The sequence below is a fragment of the Dipteris shenzhenensis genome, chromosome 18 (assembly GCF_047967505.1).
Source record: "Dipteris shenzhenensis isolate YYH24624 ecotype China chromosome 18, Dip_SZ_1.0, whole genome shotgun sequence".
Lineage (NCBI taxonomy): Eukaryota > Viridiplantae > Streptophyta > Polypodiopsida > Gleicheniales > Dipteridaceae > Dipteris > Dipteris shenzhenensis.
Genome location: NC_141613.1, coordinates 42,788,445 through 42,811,780, shown reverse-complemented (window position 1 = coordinate 42,811,780; position 23,336 = coordinate 42,788,445). Strand labels below are relative to the sequence as shown.

Below are 23,336 nucleotides of genomic sequence, written 5' to 3'. Positions count from 1 at the left end.
GTTGAGTCGTACGTGGATGCACTAGCAGATTCTTTGGCTACCCAAGATGAAAGTGAGCCTTCTTTTTTCAGAGTTTGGAGGGGATCTCCTTTCTTCTCTGAGTTTCCTTCAGGGTTGAGATGGCATTTTCAGCCTCCGCCTTGGTTCTTTATTAGCTCACTTTGAGCTGTTTTTTCCTCATGATTGCATGATGTACTCCCGCATTTGGGCTTGCTCTCACGGTTTTCATTCATTTAATGAAGTAATTTTCTTGAAAAAAAAAAAGTGAGCTTTCTTAACCAATTAAGATCTCAATGATCCAAGGACAAAACCTATAAGCAAACCTTCTCTGAAACATTTGAGGGAGAGCCATCCTCAACATGTGGCAAGCCATTTGAACTATGAGAAGTAGAAGGGGAAGCATCAAGAGACTCCATCTCATCATCCTCAAACTGAATGATGTCTAAAGAGGTGTCATCGTATGGTGGCAAGTCTACACTAGCGGGCTGCATGCACTCATGCTCAGCAAAGAGAACATCTCTGCTCATTATTACCTTCCTGATAGCGGGATTATAAAGCCTAAATCCCCTGCTTTCAGTGCTATATCCCACAAAAATGCATTTGACACTCTTGTCAACAAGCTTTGTTCGATGTGCATTTGGAACCAAAGCATATGCCGCTGAGCCAAAAACTCGAAAATGACTAACCTTTGGCATAAAGCCATACAAAGCCTCAAATGGAGTCACATTAACCAAAGCTTTGGTAGGGCATCTGTTGTGAATATAAGTGGATGTCACAACTGCTTTTTCCCAAAAAGCCTTTGAGACTCTCTTAAATTTCAGCATGCATCTCGTCATCTCCATGAGAGTACGATTCTTCCTCTCAGGGAGTGGATTCTGTTAAGGTGTGTAAGGGCATGTCAAGTGATGTTTAATCCCATGTTGCTTCAAAAATCCCTGGAATGCATGTGACATGTGCTCTCCCCCTCTATCTGAGTTGAGTGTTCCAATTCTAGAATTGGTTTGGTTCTCAACCATAGCTTTGAACTCCTGAAACCAATAGAACACCTCAGATTTTTCCTTCATGAGAAAAAGCCATGTGAACCTGGAGAAGTCATCTATAAAGGTCACAAAGTACCTTGCTCCTCTATGCGTCGGAATAGTCATGGGCCACATACATCACTGTGCACTATCTGCAACACTCTGGTTGCCTTGACCCAATTCTTGCCTTGTTTACTGAATGGCAAGCGATGCAATTTGCGAAGTGCACACCCCTCACACACTTCATTTGCTGGTTGCTGTAATTTTGGCATTCCTTGAGTCATATTATTGTTGTACAAGTAGGACAATGCCCTGTGATGGACATGTCCAAACCTGGCATGCCATAAATCAGCTTGGGAAGTGTTTGCTACAACCAATACCTTCTGATCATAAGGCTAAGCATCAAGCTTGTATAAGCATTTGTCATATGTGCTTGTTGCTACAACCTCATACCCTTTCTTTGGATCCTTGATCCTGTATTGGTTATCCTGAAATTCGACCAACATATGTTGATCATGGGCGATGTTTGAAACTAAAATCAGATTTTGCCTCAAATTTGGAACATACCAAACATCTTGGATATACTTAACTTTCCCATTATCAAGCTGAATGGAAATGTGCCCAACTCCGATGATGTCTTGAGAAGCATCATTGGCACATGTAACCTGTCTGCCATGAACAGGTGTGATGCTCTCAAACCACTCCTGGCAAGGAGTCATGTGCTTAGTAGCACCACTGTCGATATACCATGTATCACTTGCAACAAGGGAAGCATCCCCTGATTGATTTTCAACATCCCCCCTGGCATTTATCTTCTCACTAAATGCAGCAAACACAAAATCTCTATCACCTTGGGCAAGATGAGCTTCACCATGTGCATCTGAAGCACGAGTTTCAGTGGGGACAACAAAATTACTGCTAGAGCTGTCCCTTTGCCTTTTCTTTTCATTGGCAATCCTTTTCTGACACTCTGTGATGTAATGTCCTGGCTTCTTGCAATAGTTGCATTTACCCTTTTTCTGATTTTTGCTTAAACTGCTTGCATTCCCCTCCTTGGTCTGAGTTGTATGGCTGTGTTTAGGCTCAAACTTTTTTTGAAATTTGCCCTTTCCACCCATTGCAAGCGCTTGCTCACCTTGCCGAGAGGCTTTGGAAAAATTTAAGCATCTCTCCTCTTCCTGCAACCAAAGCCCAACTAACTCATTGAACGAGAGTGGGACTGCCCTAAGAACAATGGTCAATGAAGTGACGAATGTGCCATATGAGGGCGCTAAGCTATTGAGAGTAATAGAGATGAGCTTCTTGTCTTCTATTTCCTCATCAATACTTGCGAGCTGATCATGTAGATCAGTGATCCTAGCAATATGATCAGTGATGGCCTGGCCTTCCTACATCTCGAGATCCTTGAGCTGATTTGTCAAGGCAATGGCCCTTGCCTCATTCTTAATATGATATGTGTTTGCCAATCTTTCCCATGCTGCCTTTGCATCCTTGCACGACTTGATAGTTGTCATAATGTGCCTCTTCACATTTGTGGCAATCAAAAACATCGCTTGGGCATTGCGGCAGTCAAACTTCTTCTGCTCCTCCGTCAATGCTATGGGACTAGCAGGAGGGGGTTGTCTGCCTGTAGTCTGACTCGAAGAAGCTGTGCTGGATGTAGATGAGCCTGCTGGCCTCACCTCATCCCCACTAACAACAACCAAGATTTTTTTAAGCATGAATGACCACAAGGCATAGTTTGGTTCATCCAGCTTGTCACCCTCGGACAAATTGCTAAAACTGTCTGAAAGAGTCGACCTGATGCAAAATGGGATACCCACAAGCTGCAAATGTACTTGCAAAAAGAACTGCAAGTCCCAAAAGTGCAACTGGCTGCAAATGTGCCTGCAAATCCCAAACAAATGCTTGCTGCAAATGCAAAGTACGATTGACTGCTTTGAAATGCCACTGACTGCACAATGCAATCACTGCAAAAATGGCATAAACCAATCACTGCACTCTGCTGCAATGTGAAGTGCAATCCCAAACTAAAAATGCACAACCCAAATATGAAATAGCGCACCCACAAGTGCTCAAATTGTAAGAGATTACAAAGATATGGTGTTGTAGGCATAAAGTCAACCCTATGGTTGACCAGTAGTACTTATATATACCAAGTACTTGTATTCTTTTATTTGAACATTTCTATTGGAGCTTTCTTGTGTGTGCACTCTTGCTCACTTGTGTTCACAACTTGTCTTCACTTTGTTCCTACATTTGGTATCAGAGCGCTTCCATCTCTAGAGCCCATTCCCGCGGCCTATGCCGCACCATTTCAAGCGTTTATTTAAAAAAAACAAAAAACTATTTTTGTCAGTACAATTGTACGGACGTCCGTACAGTCCGTACAGTCCGTACGAATCTGTTAGTACAATTGTGCGACAGTGCCGCGATTCCATACAACTTGTCAGAACCTGATTTCGAGTCCATACGACTTGTTAGAAGGCGATTCAACCAATTTTCGACTGTTTTTCGGCATTTTCGCTCAGATCTGGACTCTTTTCAGCTCCAGCCTCTCCCGGATGTGTTCCAGCAGCTCCAGGCTCTTCTCTACACGTGTGTTGTGTTCAGAAGTACTCCCGACAGCTTCATTTAGCTCCAAGCAGCTCACTTCAGCTCCTTTGTCATCTCTGACTTACCCACACAGTCAGTGGATTGTTTTGCAGGTGGTTCGGGCCAAGTTGCACTTCCAGTAAGTTTTTTGAGCTGTGTATTTTGCTTCGGGACTGTTTTTTGCAGCCCATACTCTTGCACTCTCAAGTGCATTTGTAGATACTCTGCATTGTTGGGTGCATTTGCAGTTACTTTACAGTTGTGGATGCATTTGAGCACTCGTGGGTGTGCTCTTTCAGATTTGGGTTGTGAATTTTTAGTTTGGGATTGCACTTCATATTGCAGCAGAGTGTTTATGCCATTTTTGTAGTGATTGCATTGTGCAGTCAGTGGCATTTCAGAGCAGCCAGTCGTACTTTGCATTTGTAGCAAGCATTTGTTTGCGATTTGCAGGCACATTTGCAGCTAGTTGCACTTTTGGAACTTGCAGTTCTTTTTGTAGGTACATTTGCAACTTGTGGGTATCCCATTTTGCATCATGTCGACTCTTTCAGACAGTTTTGGCAATTTGTCCAAGGGTGACAAGTTGGATGGACCAAACTATGCCTTGTGGTCATTCATGCTTAAGAACATCTTGGTTGGTAAGGGCTTCTGGGATTTTGTTAGTGGGGATGAGGTGAGGCCAGCAGGCTCATCTACATCTAGCATAGCTTCTTTAGGTCAGACTACAGGCAAATAGCAGACTGCTATAGCCCCTCCTGAGTCCCATAGCATCGACGGAGGAGCAGAAGAAGTTTGACCGCCGCAGTGCCCAAGCAATGTTTTTGATTGCCACAAATGTGAAGAGGCACATTATGACGACTATCAAGTCATGCAAGGATGCAAAGGCAGCATGGGAAAGATTGGCAAACATGTATCATGTTAAGAATGAGGCAAGGGCCATTGCCTTGACAAATCAGCTCAAGGATCTCGAGATGCAGGAAGGCCAGGCCATCATTGATCATATTGCTAGGATCACTGATCTACGTGATCTGCTCGCAAGTATTGATGAGGAAATAGAAGACAAGAAGCTCGTCTCTATTGCTCTCAATAGCTTAGCGCCATCATATGGCACATTCATCACGTCATTGACCATTGTTCTTAGGGCAGCCCCACTCTCGTTCGATGAGTTAGTTGGGTTTTTGTTGCAGGAAGAGAAGAGATGCTCAAATTTTGCCAAAGCCTCTCATCAAGGTGAGCAAGCGCTTGCCATGGGTGGAAAGGGCAAATTTCAGAAAAAGTTTGAGCCCAAACAGAACCATACAACTCAGCCCAAGCAGGGGAATGCAAGCAGTTCAATTAAAAATAAAAAAAAGGGCATTACATCGCAGAGTGTCAAAAAAGGATTGCCAATGAAAAGAAGAAGCAAAGGGACAGCTCTAGCAGTAATTTTGTTGCCCCCACTGAAACTCGTGCTTCAGATGCACATGGTGAAGCTCATCTTGCCCAAGGTGATAGAGATTTTGTGTTTGCTGCATTTAGTGAGGAGATGGATGCCAGGGGGGATTTGAATGCTGAAAATCAATCAGGGGATGCTTCCCTTGTTGCAAGTGATACATGGTATGTCGACAGTGGTGCTACTAAGCACATGACTCCTCGCCAGGAGTGGTTTGAGAGCATCACACCTATTCATGGCAGACAGGTTACATGTGCCAATGATGCTTCTCAAGACATCATCAGAGTTGGACACATTCCCATTCAGCTTGATAATGGGAAAGTTAAGTATATCTGAGATGTTTGGTTGTTCCAGATTTGAGGCAAAATCTGATTTCAGTTTCAAACATTGCCCATGATCAACATATGTTGGTCGAATTTCAAAATAACCAATGCAGGATCAAGGATCCAAAGAAAGGGTATGAGGTTGTAGCAACAGGCACATATGACAGAGGCTTATACAAGCTTGATGCTCAGCCTTATGATCAGAGAGGTATTGGCTGTAGCCAACACTTCCCAGGCTGATTTATGGCATGCTAGGTTTGGACATGTTCATCACAAGGCATTGTCCTACTTGTACAACAACAATATGACTCAGGGAATGCCAAAATTACAGCAACCAGCAAATGAAGCATGTAAGGGGTGTGCACTTGGCAAATTGCATCGCTTGCCATTTAGTAAACAAGGCAAGAATTGGGTCAAGGCAACCAGAGTGTTGCAGATAGTGTACAGTGATGTATGTGGCCCCATGACTATTCCCACGCATAGAGGAGCAAGGTACTTTGTGACCTTTATAGATGACTTCTCTAGGTTCACATGGCTTTTTCTCATGAAGGAAAAATTTGAGGTGTTCTATTGGTTTCAAGAGTTCAAAGCTATGGCTGAGAATCAAACCAATTCTAGAATTGGAACACTCAACTCAGATAGAGGGGGAAAGTACATGCCACATGCATTCCAGGGACTTGCTACCATACAATGACACCTCTTTGGACATCATACAGTTTGAGGATGATGAGACGGAGTCTCTTGATGCTTCCCCTTCTACTTCTCATAGTTCAGATGGCTTGCCACATGTTGAGGTTGGCTCTCCCTCAAATCCACATGTTGAGGATGGCTCTCCCTCAAATGTTTCAGATTTGCAGCCAATTAATGAGAATAGACCGCCTCATGTTTGGAGGCATTATCAGCGTTGTGAGGCCACTAAAGATGTTGATGCAGCCCCGAGTGGTACAGCAGAGAAATCTATTCCACGTTGGGCAAGGTTGACCCTTCAAGATGCTAAGGATCAGCCTACTTTGGGAAAAACCAGGGCCAACACTCAGAAAAATCAGAAAAAGGCCAATTTTGCTTTGATGACCTCAGTGATGGAAGCTGAAAATGAGCCTGAGAGCTTCAAGGATGCTCAGCATAATTTGGCATGGCAGAAAGCTATGGAAGCTGATCTTAAATCCATTGAGAAGAATGCCACATGGGACTTAGTTGATGCGCCCATTGGGAAAAATGTGGTTGGCACGAAATGGATTTATAAGGTGAAATACCATTCAGATGGCACAGTTGAGAAATACAAAGCCCGTTTGGTTGCCAAGGGGTATGCACAAGAGGAGACATTTGCTCCAGTGGCCAAGATGACCACCATTCATTCTGTCATCTCTCTTGCTGCGTTTTATGGCTGGTCAGTGTACCGGATGGATGTCAAGACCGCATTCCTCAATGGAGATGTTAAAGAGGAGGTCTATGTACATCATCCCCAAGGTTTTGAGGTGAAGGGACAAGAGCACAAGGTATGCAAGCTCAGGAAGGCTCTATATGGGCTGAAGCAAGCACCTCCTGCGTGGTATCAGAAGATACATCAGTTTTTGCTATCCCAGGGCTTCGTAAACACTCATACAGAGCCAAATCTGTATGTTCTGCAACAAAAATCAGAATTGGTTATGTTGGTACTATATGTGGATGACATCATACTCACTGGCAGTGATTTGCAGCAAATTACAGCAGTGCAGTCTGCTTTATGTCACAACTTTGACATGACAGATTTGGGCCTATTGCATTATTGTCTTGGCATTGAGTTTTGGCAGACCCATGATGGGATCTCTATGTCACAGACAAAGTATTCGAAGGGGTGGTTGTAGAAATTTAAAATGGAGAACTGTAAGCCTGTGGCTACTCCATTGGAAAAGGGACTCAAGCTAAGTAACCATGATACTGCTGAAAAGTTTGATGGCACTTTGTAAAGGCAGTTGGTTGGCAGTTTGATATATCTATGCTCCACACAGCCTGATATTGCCTACGCCACAAGGCTTTTGAGCCAGTTCATGCATTGTCCCATGATCACACATTGGAATGCAGCAAACAGGGTTCTCAGATATGTCCATGGCACTCTCTCTCTTGGCTTGCATTATGCTTCATATTGTGATCTAAAGCTGAGTGGTTTCACCGACTCAGATTGGTTAGGGGACATTGATGACAGACGGTCCACTACTACCTATTGCTTCTCATTGGGTTCAGTCTAAATCTCATGGCTTAGTAAGAAGCAAGAGCGAGTCTCTCTTTCCTCCAGTGAAGCAGAGTACAAAGCTGCAAATTCAGCCACTACGGAGTTAATGTGGTTTGCATGACTTGCATCATGCACAGGATGGCGAAGCAAACTCTAGCCAGAGTTGCATTGCCATAGCCAACAATCCTGTCTTTCATGCTCGCATGAAACACATTGAAAATCATTATCATTATGTACGGGATTGTATTTCTGATGGCTTCATTGATCTCATCTATTGTCCATCTGAGGACAATGTGGCGGATATCTTCACCAAAGCCCTGTCAACACATCTTTTCTTACGACATCGACATGGCTTGGGGATCAGAGATATTCTCACAATGTCAAGGGGGGTTGTGAAGTGATTCACAATGACATTGTTTTCATGTATTCCCATAGGTTGCATATCCATCTGGATGAATTTGTGCAACCATGGTACTTTAGGTACTGCAGGGTACACCTGAGATGTTTCCAGGGTACTTTCAACCATATCTTTGAGGGGGGATTTGTAAGAGATTACAAAGATATGGTGTTGTAGGCATAAAATCAACCCTATGGTTGATCAGTAGTACTTGGGTACTATATATACCAAGTACTTGTATTGTTTCATTTGAACATTTCTATTGGAGCTTTCTTGTGTGTGCACTCTTGCTCACTTGTGTTCACAACCTGTCTCCACTTTGTTCCTAGACAAATGCATCCGACGGAGCTCAAAGGCATCCACAACTGTGAAGTAACTGCAAATGCACCCAACAATGTAGAGTATCTGCAAATGCACCTGAGAGTACAAGAGTATGGGCTGCAAAAACAGTCCCGAAGTGAAATACACAGCTCAAAACATTTATTGAAAGTGCACCTTGGCCTGAACTACCTGTAAAACAGTCCCCTCCCCCCCCCCCCCCCCTCCTTTCTCTCCCCCTCCCTCCCTTTCGCTCCCCGCCAGCCCCCTCCCTCCCTACTAACCCGCCTCCTCCCTACCTCCTAACCCCCCCCCCTTTTCCCTCTCCCCCAATCACCCTCTCCCTCCACACCCCCTTCCTTCCTAATTCAGCTCCCCTACGCCTCCCCCCTCAGTCTCTTCTCTCCTTCCCTTCCCCTCTGTCCTACCCTCTCTTTCTCCTTCCGGACAGCCCTGGATTTATTTTGCACGGCTGCAGGTGCACACATTGATTGGCATAAATCCAATGGTTTTTGGATTTGCAATGATGACACCCCGGATTGGGGTAATGATATTGGCTTCACTTGGGTACAGAGGGGCATCAGTCAGATATTTGGGCTGCCAAGTTGGGGTGGGCATCTCTCCTTCACAACGTTTGCTCCGGTGTTGGAGAGCATCAGAAGAAAGCTTCTTTTCCGGAGCTCAGCCAAACTTGACTTGGCTTCCAAGCCACAGCATGGTTTGTATGCTCTTGTTGGTGCCACTCTAGGGATTGTATCACTCAGCTTAAGAGGCCTATACGAAACTTTTTATGGAGTGGTCTAGATGGCACAACTGATGTTACAGCCAGGGTGGCTTGGGAGACCTTGATTCTTCCTACAAGAGAAGGGGGTTTGAATATCATCGACCTGGATCTACAGTGCAGAGCCTTACTCTGCAAGGTCGTTGTGATAGGACTTATGCCAGAGCAAGAGCCTTGGAAGGATTTCTTTATCAGATGCATACAGTCTCGCACGCCCACTTTAGGAGAGGATTGGACACACAGTACCAGATCGGTTTTCACCACAGCCCCACCTCAGATCTCCCTCTTCCCCTCTTATGGTTGCTATCCTGAAAGCATGGGCCAGCTTCAAGAGTACTCTTCGCAGGATTCCACCATCCACCCGTGAAGAGATTGAAAGGCAGCCTATCATGTGGAATGACAAGATTTTCGATGAGCATGGCAGACCACTTGGAGCTTCTCCGTACATGTAGTGGCCAAGATGGGAGAGGGGCCCTTCATCTACTGTGGGAGCATGGAAAGCCTTCAGGAAGCTTCTTGCAAATGGACAGGCCCAGATGGTTCTTAATCTCAGAGGGAGTGCACGGAGAGTCCAACAAATTGATGCAGCCTTGCCCTTGGATTGGGTGGACACAGATGACATGCCTATCACTTGCTCCACCTGGATGGGAGCATTTTCCAGATTGGGAGTTCCTTTATAGGTGATTGCTTTTCATGACACACATGAGGATGCCTTTAGTCTTTGATGTTCCTTTGCGGGGCAAGCTATCCAGATCCAAGACAATATCTTGTTGGAGGTACCGTTTCAGCCAGTTAGGATAGTGGGCTTCATGGAGCATGGCTCTTTTTCATAGTGGTACTTGGATCCTGACCCGCTTCTCATCGCCCTGGGCTCATGGAGATTGTGGCTCTATGGAGATGTCCCAATTAAGTTTTTGCAGTGGGACCCTGGGGAATGGGAATGGATAGATGAAGGGCACTAAGAGAAGGGCATCCCCTTCTTTCGTTACACGGTCAATAATGCCAGGAAATTCAAGCTCAGTTGTAGGGTTTGGAGGCCTACCAGAGCTCATCAGTGGGAGAACTTTCAGATTTCTGCTAATTTGCATAAAATTACTTGGCAGAGGCTCTGGAAATCCCACCAGAATAGAAAAATCACTCTCTTCTTTTGGCTTTCTATTCATGGTGGGATAGTAGTAAACCAATGGAGATCCAGGTTCGGAGCTGACCCCTCTTGCCCTCGTTGCCTTTCTGTTTTGGAGACAATACAACACTGCCTTTGGGATTGCAGACAGGCGAGAATCTTATGGAAGGGGATTGCAAGACTTTTCAGCACTTTTGTTCGCCTACCTTTCTATATGACCTGGGGATCAGTGGCTTGGCTTACTCTTTCAGGGCCCCACGTCTTTTTTGAGAGACTTGACTCCTCTTGGGCTCTCCACATTCGACGATACCTTGTGGAGTCATGCTCTTTAGAGGATGTTCCAGCCACTCTCTTCAGGGCTGCTCATTCCTCGGTCGACTCTCCATGGGAGGTCTTAGCTAGCATTGCAGCATGGCACATTTGGAGAGCCAGATGCACTGAGGCTTTGGAGGGTTCTCAAGTTCACCCTTCTCAGATCTTGGCCAGTACTTGGACAGATACGGTACACACTTTGATGGCCATTTGGGCGACCCTATAGGGATCATCTCGAGCAGCCTCTTTTAGGAGAGTTACTTTTCTCAGAGATTGGAGAGACTCTCCCTTCTTTGCTGCGACGCACAGATCCGTACGGACGTCTGTACGTACAAAAAAACAAAATTTTTTTCCTTTTTTCGCCTGAAATGGTGCGGGACAGGTTTGTTTGTATGCGGGCAGCTCAGAAATTTCAAAAAACGTTGAAATCGGATCTCAAAAGGTCCAAAAACAGCCGTTGGACTGTTGGAGCTACCTCAAACGAAAGTTGGAGAGATGAATGTGAGAACCAGGAACGCGCACTAGAGCACCAAGCTTACGGGAGTCTGGAAGCAAGCGCGAGAATGGGCTCTAGATACGGAAGCACTCTGATACCAAATGTAGGAACAAAGTGGAGACACGTTGTGAACACAAGTGAGCAAGAGTGCACACACAAGAAAGCTCCAATAGAAATGTTCAAATGAAACAATACAAGTACTTGGTATATATAATACCCAAGTACTACTAGTCAACCATAGGGTTGACTTTATGCCTACAACACCATATCTTTGTAATGTCTTACATGTATAATATCACCATTAAGCACAGGTATCTGATGGTAAGAATCGATGACTTGCTAGATGTGCTATATGGAGCCGTGATTTTTAGCAAGATCGATCTAAAACGTGGCTACCATCAAATCAGAATTCAAGCTCAGAATGTGTATAAAACTGCTTTCACAATCAGATTTGGTCGTTACGAGTTTTTGTAATCGCATTTTGGCTTACCAATGATCCAACTACATTCATTATGTTTATGAATGATATACTACGCATGTATACAAGAACTTCATAGTACACTTTATTGGCGATATCTTGATCTATAGGAAACGTATGGGAACACTTAAGAAAAGTATATAATATTATGAGACAAGCTAGTCTCTTTGTTAACAAAATGAAGAGCATACTATGAGAATGTATGGGACTCATTATAACTTCTGATGGTGTTGAAGTGGATCCAAAGAAGGTGGCTGCCATTTTTGTGTGGCTACTATCAAAGAATGTCATAGCTTTATGATTATTCTTAGGGTTTGTTCAGTTCTATAGAAGTCAAATGAGAGCGTACTCTGATATTTTCTCACCATTAACTGAGTTTGACCTTAGATAAGTACCTTCATTTGGGGAAAGAATGAACAAGAGAGTTTTGATATAGTAAAGAAAACAATTGCTCAAGGACCTGTGTTAAAGATTATTGATCCTCATAAACCATTTTGAAACCGATGCAAGCGGTCATGCGGTAGGAGTGGTTCTACTACAAGAGGAAACCTAGCTACTTTTGAAAGCAAGAAGCTTTCTCCCTCTCAACAGAATTTTGTATGCTATTATTCATGCTTTGGAAGCATGAAGACATTATTATATGGTTCAGAGTTTTATGTGGATGTCGATCGTGATACTTTGGAGTATTTTTGTAAATAGCCAAATTCGAGTGGCCACCAACCTAGGTGGGCAGAACTCAGGCAAAAATTCCATATGGAAATTTGGTACCCAAGAGAGAAGAATAATAAAGTTGCTGATGCGAGTATTTTTGTAAATAGCCAAATTCGAGTGGCCACCAACCTAGGTGGGCAGAACTCAGGCAAAAATTCCATATGGAAATTTGGTACCCAAGAGAGAAGAATAATAAAGTTGCTGATGCGAGTATTTTTGTAAATAGCCAAATTCGAGTGGCCACCAACCTAGGTGGGCAGAACTCAGGCAAAAATTCCAGATGGAAATTTGGTACCCAAAAGAGAAGGATAATAAAGTTGCTGATGCATCGTCACACAATATGCAAACTATGAGTTTCATAGTATTAGAGAGTGTTCTAAAGACTGAGATTTAAAAAAACTCAAAAGGTTGAAGAGTATGTCCAAATTCTTTGGCCTAAGGCTCTATGATAAAATATGGGGTTATTGATGACCTCCCATTTAGAGGAGGTCACACATATGCATGATGCAGCATAAATGATGGTATGATTAAGGGAAATTGCAAGGTCCTTATACTAGTCAGAGTGGTCTTAGGTAGAAGATCAATCATCAGCACCACGATATTCCATGTGCAGCACATCTAGGTGTCGAGAAGACAATGGGATCGTAAAACATGATTTATTTTAGCCAAAGATGAAAAATCATATCCATGTCTCATGTCAAGTAAGATAAAAGTGGGTAAAGCCATCTAGCCTCTTACAACGGTTGGAAATACCATCAAGTCGATGGGGGAGCATTCCGAGGGATTTTCTAGTTTAGTAGACAAGAATGCAAGGATGATATGATTCCATTCGGGTTGACTGTCTTATCATGATGGTTCACTTCATTTCAACTAAAGAGGCAATCGATGCCTTGTGATGGGGCTACCTCCCCACCTATGAGCCCCAAATGAGGACATGGGAAAAGTAGACCAACAACATGTTTGGGATCTGAGGGAAGCCATGTGGGGAGATGAGAAAGCTGCCACGGGGATAGATCTGAGAAAGAGCAGAGAGTTGCCACATGGGCAGCATCTAAATGCTCATGGAAGGCTGTTGATAGGTCCAAGGTGGTAGGGAAAAGGACCCACGTGTAGGGCTGTAAATAGAGCCTGGAGTCTCTAGTCGGCAGACTAAAGGGAGCAGACAAGACAGATGCGGAGTACGGACTGTCCCAGTCGCATATCTGTGGCAACAGGTCGGGACCAGCAGTCCCCAGCATGGCAGCAGTATGGTGGTGGTGCCTACCATGTGGCATGTCAGTAGTATCAAGATTGATTGATCACAGCAGGTGCATGGTAGTGCAGGTACAGTGGATGCTATAGGTGCATTCTGTAGAAAAGTATGACCTTTTTACAGGCAATACTGACGAGGGGTTTTACAACCATCTGAACACCAAGTCCAAGATGCTTGTCTCCCTAATGGAAAAGCCTGCTGCTGGTGCGACCCTTTCACAAACGGGCAAATGAGCACCCCCGTCTTCCCTATCTGGCATGCCTAATCACGGATCTCTTCATCTCGCCCATCTCCTGGCTCCCCAATCATCACCCAATCAAAACTTCTTTTCCTTGCAATCATGGCCATGGCAAGGTCTACCCACCCTTTATGGCAGGAGCTTCTACACATACTTTGCCATGCTCTATTCCCTTTTGACTGCTTTTTTCCAGAGAGGGGCTGCTGCTGGACAGACGTTTGTGAAAGCAACCCATCCATCTGCTAGTTTTTTTCAGTCTAGTGTGCTGAAAGCCTCCTAGTCTGGCCAACCAGAATAGGAGGCATTCATTCACAGAGATCCTCATATTTGGCTGCATACCAGAGCAGCAGGGAGGCCAGGAATCAAGCTCAGCTTATGCCTCACACGTGGGCTGCATCCAAAAGCAGTAGCAGGTCAAGGAGGAGGTGTGCAGTGCCTCAGCGTTGGCTGCCTTGCAGAGAAGCAAGGAAGCCTGCTTGTGTGGCATCTAAGCAGCCCGCTGAAGCTCCATAGAAGCGCATAGGCTGACAGAGGATTGAAGGTGCTAGGAGGAGGTAGAAGGAACTTCTGAAGGTGCCAGGGATCCACATCTAGGCAGTACCTTGGCTGCTAGATGGTGGCACGTCGTGCACAGTTTTGTATCAGGTTATGTCTATCTTTGGAGCAATACATTGTCTGCACATGAAAAGGAGCAAGATTCAGTTTAGCATTGTGTGTTTCCTGGACTTCGTTTCTATACATTCTTCTGGTGTGTGGGTTTGCTGACCAAGAGAGGAGGAGGGAGAATAGGAAAGTTAAATTTATCTAAAGCAATGTGTTACCACTGCAAACATGAAGTTCCCCAGAAGATGTCTCTCAGTGTTGAATCTTTTGTGTTTTAAAAATTCAAGTACATATCTAGATGAATCCAGGAACACGCCCAAACTCATGCTCTAAATACACAACACATGTATCTTTTGTGTTTTAAAAAATCAAGCATGTTGAAATCCCCTTCAACAATCCAAAAATCATCATCCAGTAGATCTTCAATCAAGGAGCCAAAAGGCAGCACATAGCCTTGGGTGAGTTGGAGATGAATATGAGGGTAGCATACAGTACTTCAGCCTCCTATAGCTAAGTAATTGCATACAGTACTTCAGCCTTAAGGAAAATACCATCTCTAACGATCACCGAACGTCTTCTCAGGCAATTGGTGATAGTAATACAGCACCCCTACTACACCTCTTATACCCACTAGAGTGAATAAATTATCGCACTTACTACCAAGGAATTGCAAAAAATGCTATCCCCTCTCGATGTCTTCTTCTTGGAGAAGCAAAAATGGGTGGAAATTTCAAACAAGAGGGGAAATACATCATCCACAGAAAATTGTCTTCAAAATCATGATTTATAGATGCCTGGCTTAGGGGCCAAATGCATACAGGGCATTTGACCTTTACATGGGTGATGAATGAGGATGACTATACATTTATCAATGATTGAACTGCTGTTGCAACTATAAAGGAAGCATGATGAAATAGAGTAACTTACGTCCATATCTACATCTAGAATGTCTATGTGCATAATGCATTTACTCAACCAAGCTCATAATAAGATAAGGACGAGGGGAACTCGTATCACACAGGACTTATCATAAGTCTCTCATACTTGGCAGTTCATAGGCTGGATTAGGAGGCCCACGTTTCTTTCCTTCTTCCATCATTTGGATATTCACCCTAATATTATTCTTTGTTTAGATTGTCAAGATTTGTGACGCCATACATGGGGAATCTTATTAAACCTTGGGTTACTCTGGATCAAATACAAGAATTCGTGCAAATGGAGGGAGGGGCGGTGGGGGGTGTTGAAATTAAATGTTTTTCCCAAACAAGAATATGTATCAAAATTTTGAGTTGCCTATAAGTCGCTCGAATGGAAATTCCGCATTGTCGAGATAGGTACCAGTAGGATCCTTCTCCCCCTTTGGCATCACAAATTCCTGCAAATGCATCCTTAACAGACTCTTACCAAGAAACTGGGGCTTGTGATTTGAATGCTGGTGGCACTGAAAGCAGTGTTATTGCAAAAGGCACAAGTTCCACCTCAGGTGACCATAACCTTCTACAGAATGGACAACCCACCATCATTAGCGTCCAGAGATGTAGATTTATATGGTCCTTCAAGTAAAACTGAATTACTACTCTCATGCTCCTTATATAAGTTTACAATGTTTGAGCTTACAAATAAGGTTTGTTGGCTTCATACTTTTCTCCCTGCTAGAACTATATACAACACTTTTTTTAATTGAAAAAACAAGATTTAGTCAATGCAATATTGCACACGCTAACTGCATTGGTTAATACTCTAGCATCTTAAGACCAGCTGACAATATTTGCATGCTTGAATTTCGGAAGACTGCAGTAAGGCCTGATCATGTTCGAGGTGTTGGCATAGAAGGTTCTGTTACAATAAAGGGCCTGAAAGATGGAAAATTGAACTTATCTTCTCAATCATGGATACACCAGGTGAGACCTCTCATTGCCCAATATTTCTTCCAAGCAGTGGATACATGCTACACACATGCACACATAAATTACAATTCATGAGACCAATTTAATCCATTTGCCAGAATCTCTCTTAAAGCCCTCAAAATGTTTGCAAAACCATCAAACTTTGATGTTTCTGTGGGAGTATTTTTGCACCACTGCAAACATTCTATTTGTCCTATCTATTTGCAAAAGGTGCTTTGTAATGCATATGAAGGGAAACCTGTTGAGAGAGTTGGCATTTTATCATGACATAATCAGTTGATTACAAAGTATGCAAATGACAACTCCTAACATGCTTGGTGCCAAATGTTACAGGTAGGATTAAAAGGAGAGAATTTAAGCATATATTCTGAAAGAGGAAGTCAAAACGTGAACTGGACTTCAGCTGCAGCTCCTCCGCAAAACCAATCATTAATTTGGTATAAGGTAACCAACTCCGTAATCCTGTGCAGGACCTATCAACCTGCGAGAATTTGTTCACTTTATCTAGCAGGAAGGTGACTTATTGACTGGTTCATACCAAGTGAGACTGATGTTGAAGTGTATATTCTGAAATGATGGGTAACTATGTAAGACTCGTTCCAGTATGCTATATGATTGAAAACACTTTGAAACAGTTTCATGACCTTCCACTTCCTGTAAGAATTGTAGAGTTGCACTTACTGTGTGGTCCTGAAAAGAATCTCAAGCTAAATTAATTAATCTAATTAATCACCTAACAGAAGGAAATAGCACACTCAACTAATGGATTCTAGGTATAGGAGGGAGAAAGAAAGGGGGGGAGAAAGAGAGAAGTACAAAGAGAGAGAAAGGGGGAAAGAGAGGAGAGACCAGTCAATCAACTAGAGAACTAATATGATTAATCATGACATTAATTTAATCAATCTAAGTAATCACTTAGTTATATCCATTCAAATTAGATCAAATAATCAGTTGCGGTGTCTTGAACCTTTAGCAATCCACGTACTTAGTGAATGAAAGAGCATAGGCCCTCACTTAGACTTACATTTACTGGCCATAACTTTGGGACATATAAGCCTCCACAACACAATGTGTACCCTGTAATTCCCTATAGTAATGGAAAATTCAATATGGCCATTACAAAAAATTTGTAACTTTCTAAAAGAAACATTGTGTACCACATTCACGCTCAAATTAAAATTAGCTATCATCTCCTCGATGCCATACTGGGTGGATAATTGCTTTCTTCTCTGTTAATTATCACGACTAACGTTAGAGTAACACATTATGAGTCAACGTACACACTACTGATGTTCTATGGTTACTCCGAATAAATGCCAAGTACTAGGTGCATTTGTAACATGCGTCTGTATCTTTTGTTAAACAATACCATTCTGCTATTCAGTGGTGGGTCAAGAGATGTAGAAGTGGTAAACCTCGAGTAGAGTCTCTTGGTGAACTTGATATTTCAACGACTAACCCTCTAACACATCGTTGTGGTCGTTTTTCAGACAGAATTCAACTCTCCAGAGGGTACTTCACCGATTTCTCTGGATCTGATCACCATGGGAAAAGGCCAGGCCTGGGTAAATGGGAAAAGTATTGGAAGGTTTTGGCCTTCATTCTGCGCACCCGTGGATAATTGTTTGGAGCCTTCGCAAAGATGGTAACTCCTTCTATAACAGACTATCACATCTGTCAATATTTTTTGCTGCTTTTGTCGTAAGGATTAGTTTTTTGGGTGCGAGTACATCATCTGTGCAGAGTGATACAGGTATCATATTCCCCGAGAATGGATCAAGCCAAAGCGGAATCTCTTAGTATTATTCGAGGAGATGGGAGGCGATCCGAGGGGGATAAAGGTGGTGAAGCGATCGGTAGGCACGATATGCGCTAGCATTGGAGAAGACTATCCACCACCATTAGAGGTGTGGCAGGGAGAGGGAGCGAAGCCAGAAGTGAGGCTAGAGTGCGAAGAAGGGCAGGAAATGTCGTCGATAGATTTCGCAAGCTTTGGAACGCCCAAAGGAAGTTGTGGGCACTTTTGGAGAGGAGCTTGCCATGCAACTCAATCTGAGGACGTCGTCAAACTGGTATGCTAATCATTACTCGTCCAATATTGTGCTTTGTGAAATTTTGGTAACGCAAAGAGTTGCATCATCTCATACATTCGAACTTGACACACTCACCTTATAGCTTTTGCACGCTTCCCATGCATCGACACCCTCGAGCTTGTTCAGCCATACTCTGTACACGCCCTTAGTTTTTTTAATTTAAAAAACTTACACGTGGAACTTCACTATAGCACACACTAAAGTCTTTACAAAATTGGAATTGCATTTACATCAATTCTTGTTGAACGTCCTCTAGACAACCACATATCACCTCTCAATAATCGTCTATGTCCTCATGATAACTACGCGTATGCCTATCAAGGCTATCACAAGATGCCACTATAGGAATTATTTCCCACGTTTAGAATGAGTCATTGAAACAAAAGTAAAGTACCATAGCTAGCATATGCTTCATGAGAATTGTAATTTGAGTAAACATTCCTTTGTTTGAAAATAATGATTTTTTTTAATGTTAAGAAGAAAGTTGGAGGAGGAAAATATTAAGCTAGAGAGGTGGAAGTATATGATTTGAAAACGATAGCGTATGCATCTCAAGCACCTCAAGATACAAAAGTAAATGAATTTAAATTGACAAGGTATATGTTGGAAAGGAAGTTTTTGACATTTCCTAAGAACGAGCAAGTAAATATATCAATATGATAGTGTAGGCGGGGAGGCAGTATGCTTCTTTCCCCAAAGAATTCTAATATGAGGAAACAAGCCTTCTCTGGGCGTTGCATTTGAGAACACCATATATATTAGAATCTATTAGTGTCTCGAAGAAGTCTTGACTAAAAATTAGTGGATGGATAAGATATTGGCGTATAGCTGAATCTCAATAGGAAACTGTTCTAGACTTTGAGGATCAAGGAATTACAAAACTATTGGCACTGTCGATATGGCTTTTAGTTCAGCTCAAAACCCTTCTTTCAGTTCTAGGTCAACTCTAACGTTCTTTCAGTTCAGCTCAAAACCCTTCTTTTAGTTCTAGGTCAACTCCAACACTCAAAGTTCCCAACCCGCACCCCGCATTGGGGCTGAAGCCTTGGCCCAACTTGGAGGCTAGGACTAGCATTGGGGTAGGCAGATTTATGCAGGGCAGCATGGAGCCTGCCAAGCTAAAGTTGTTTGCTACCTCGACCTCGCAATTTAGGATTTCTTACTCAACTTTTGAGTATTTTGGCCCAACTCGTAATGCAAGAACTTATCAAAAGATATAGACTATTTCAAATCCACAGGATCGTATTTATTATCTAGAGATTAAAGTTTGAGATCTCAAGCTTCTTAGAAAGGAGAGTTGATGTTATGGAGGGTAGTAGAAAGCAAGAAGTCATCCATGAGGTACTACAAAAATGTAATGCATCTCCACCGACCCCACAAGTGGTTTTTATAGTGCCGACATGGTTATCACTCAAGTGAAATATATGGAGCAAGAGAAGATTGTTGATGTAAATAGCAAAGTGAATAAGGTTGATCTTTATATGGAAGTGAAAGTTAGAGCAATAATCTAGGATGAATAACCAAAATGATCTTATGCGTTGGGGGTTTGAAAGATGGATGTCTTCATGATGATGAAGAGGAAGACATAGATGATATAATCACATGCCTTAAGAAGGAAACACCACAAGTTGAATGGGACGAGAATTATCTATGCAAAATCAGTCAAAGTGGCACACAAGCACAAGTCTGCTTCAGAGGTAGGGTGAACAGAGTTAAGATTTTGAGACAAACACAGAAGTTGGGGGACTAAAAGATTTGGATATCTGAGGAGCTCAATCTGACCCAACTTAAAAAAAGAAATAATAAACTCGCCATAGTAAAGGCATTAGGAAATAACGGAGCTCATTTTGGGGCCTTTTAGATTAGACAAAAAATAGAGATCCTCCAATGAGAGAGAGGCCAACGTTACGTTGGAAATTCTTTTCTTAAAAAAAAAACAAAGACTTAATCTCTCTAGAGATGCTCAACACATAACATTTTGAAGTTCCCGCTCTTGTTTTCTAGTGTGTCATAAATGCTATACCAAACCCCAAAATATATAAATTGACATAATTTTGAAGTTCCCGCTCGAGCATTTTTTAGTGTGTAATAAATGTCTTTCCAGAGAGGTCAAAATGGCGAAAAGAGGTGCTTGATAAGAATGTGCTTAAGAAAGAAATTTGAACACTTGGCCCTAGATCAAGTGCCTAAATCGCTTTCTTAAGCACACTCCTATTAGGCACCTATTCTAGTCGTTCTGACCCCTCCGAGAGGCCAAATTTAGTGATTCAAAAGTCATTTTGGGGGTTTTCTCCTGCTCCAGACACAATGGTGATGTCAAAACCACCAAATTCCACACCAAAATAGTAGAAAGATATTTGGGGTCCTTGGATATAGCATTTGTGACACTAAAAAACGCTCGAGTGGGAATTTCAAAATGTCAGTTTATCTGTTTCACGATTTATATCTCCAACTAAATGCTCGACCATATAAATTTGTGCTTCTCACTCTAGAAATTCTTAATTTCGAGTCAAGAAAATTAGAAAATCATGAATTTCTTTATAGGACCCCAAAATGAGCTCCGCTTTTTTCTAATGAAGCACGCAAAGCAGGAAAATGGGCGGTTTATCAAGATGGACATGCACTAATTAGGGAGTTTAAATCTAAACCCAAAGAGTTTGAGTCTTAAATTGATGTTAATTAGAATACAGTTATGCCCTATAACAACTCGAGAGGAGCCGAGTCCTGTTGCACTCCTGTGTTTCTCTTGTTATCTAGATGCAGTCAATTGCTTTTTTGATGTTGTACTTTGTCTCATAGATCTGTGAGGTCTTTTGCAGACATTGATCTCTCTCTCTCTCTCTCTCTCTCTCTCTCTCTCTCTCTTTCTCTTTTCATCCTTCAAAACTTGAGATTTGGACCAATCATTATAAAAAAAACTTGGAGATTGTTGAGAATCCTGTAGTATTACCGGTCAAACACCCCAAACACCCCAAAAAATCTCAAGCCTACATTCATCGATGTAAAACAAAGAGGAATTTCCCATGTTCATTTAAATTCTCTCTTGCTAATTATCTAAAACCTTGTATTACCTGCTTCTGTCTATATGTGTACCTTCGTGTGTGTGCATGCATGTATATGTGCACCCGCACGTGCACATGCACACAAGAGAGAGAGAGAGAGAGAGAGAGAGAGAGAGAGAGAGAGAGAGAGAGAGAGAGACTTTTGCATAATCCAAACGATCGGCTAGGGTTTGCTAAGCCTTTACTTAGAGGAATATGTAGATGCATTTTACTTTTGAAAACCACAAAGTATTTATTCTTAGGAGTGGAAATTGGGCACATTCCCCTACTCCAAACTTGTTAAGAGACTAGTAAACTACATGTTGTCCTTTGCATTTCTCACTTGCCTTTTCATCCAAATTTGACACAACTTTACCTTTTGCGCTTTTTTGGGATAGCTTTTTATTAAAATCATCATCTTTCTCTATCTTTGTTTAAGAGTTAAATTTTCACTCTTTCTTTTGTTTCCCACACTAGGCCTGGGAAATAGGTATGCATGTGTTGTACTAACTGCTGGCTCATTTGTGTTTTTTGGTCTAGGCATGCCTTGGAAAAAAGTCTTGCGCCATACAAGTATCATTGTCCTTGTTTGAACCGGACCCATGTCCTAATGAGATCAAGACTTTATCTGTGGAAGCCACTTGCACTAGCCTCTCTTTGTCCTCTAAATAGTCCAATTCCATTCTTTTTGTATCTCTCTCATAATAATAAAATTCTTGGTCATATGGCTTCTACTCGAGGGGTTCACCAAAAATATGTAAGTATACAACGTGGGTTCAAATGGAGGGCCTTTTTAATTTAAACATTTTAGGTAAATTTACAGAAATGTATTTACTTATGGGGTTTTTTAATTGAACTTTAAAAAAAATCCATAAGTTTGTATAGAAAAAGGGATACTTTTATCCAAGCAATATTCATAGGTAAGGGGTTTTTAAAATACTCCTTGAATGCACGTTGTATCTAGAGTTTCTTAATAGTGGGGTGCATTTTTTTAGTGAGCATCTTTTGGAGAGCGTTGTGTAAAAATGGTGAGCATACTCTCTCTCTCTCTCTCTCTCTCTCTCTCTCTCTGACAAGAGGTCTTGACCCCAATCCTAGCACAGCTATTCAACCATGTCGTATGCCATGGCTTCTCGCCTACTTGGAGTACCACCACCATAGTACCGATACCGATACACAAGGCAGGTGATTCCATGGACAATGTGAACTACCACACTCTTATGATTGGCCACACTCTAGCTAAGATATATGGGTCAGTACTAGAGAGGGAGATAAGTAGCCACACAGAAAGGTCACGTGTAGCAAGCTCTTGTTGGACAGGCAGGTTTTCAGAGACATCATTACACCCTGGACCACAGTTTCACCTTGAGGGCTATCATTAAGGAGGCGAAGTTGAGGCATCAGAAAGTCTACACTTGCTTGATAGACTTTCGTAAGGCATTTGATACTGTCCCACGTTCTCACGTGATCAGGAGGTTATAGGAGTTGCAACTCCTAGAGATCATGATTTGGAGGGTTATAAGTCTATATGAGTCCGTCAGAGTGAGGGTATGTTGCCCAGAGGTCTATCAGATTGGGTTGAGAGCACTATCAGAGTGAAATAAGGTTGCCTCCTTTCATCGACTCTCTTTGGGCTCTATATCGATGAGATCACTTTCTTTGGAGACGACCTAGGTGGAGAGGATTCACTCCTAGTTGACTTGATGGTGTAGATAATGTTCTATGTAGATGATATTGTCCTCATATCATCCTCAGTAGAGGGATTGCAAAAATATCTAGAGGCTTTGGAGATGTTCTGTAGAGAGAGAGACTCGATTAGTTAACCTTGGGAAAACTAAGTTTATGATCTTCAACACCTCCCGAGCAGTATCCGGTCGCCATAGCTTCACATGTTGAGACGAGCCAGTCGAGATAGTGCAATCTTACACATACTTGGGGGTTGTGTTCAATGGACCAGGTTTCATGATGACCCATGCAGGTATGGCACGACTCACGTGAGAAATGG

At 42.5% G+C, this 23,336-nt stretch overlaps 1 protein-coding gene across 1 annotated transcript in view; it reads left to right on the top strand.

Moving 5' to 3' along the window:
* The window catches only part of LOC147891258 (beta-galactosidase 2-like), a 55,761-nt gene extending 33,646 nt beyond the window's left edge, over window positions 1-22,115 (top strand). Inside the window, exons 15-19 of the mRNA XM_087389189.1 lie at window positions 16,081-16,191; window positions 16,531-16,641; window positions 17,688-17,842; window positions 17,951-18,269; window positions 21,872-22,115. Of these exons, the coding sequence (XP_087245315.1) occupies window positions 16,081-16,191; window positions 16,531-16,641; window positions 17,688-17,842; window positions 17,951-18,269; window positions 21,872-22,003 (828 nt within the window). The 3' untranslated portion in view covers window positions 22,004-22,115. The remainder of the gene's footprint in view (window positions 1-16,080; window positions 16,192-16,530; window positions 16,642-17,687; window positions 17,843-17,950; window positions 18,270-21,871) is intronic.
* Window positions 22,116-23,336: the final 1,221 nt, after the last annotated feature.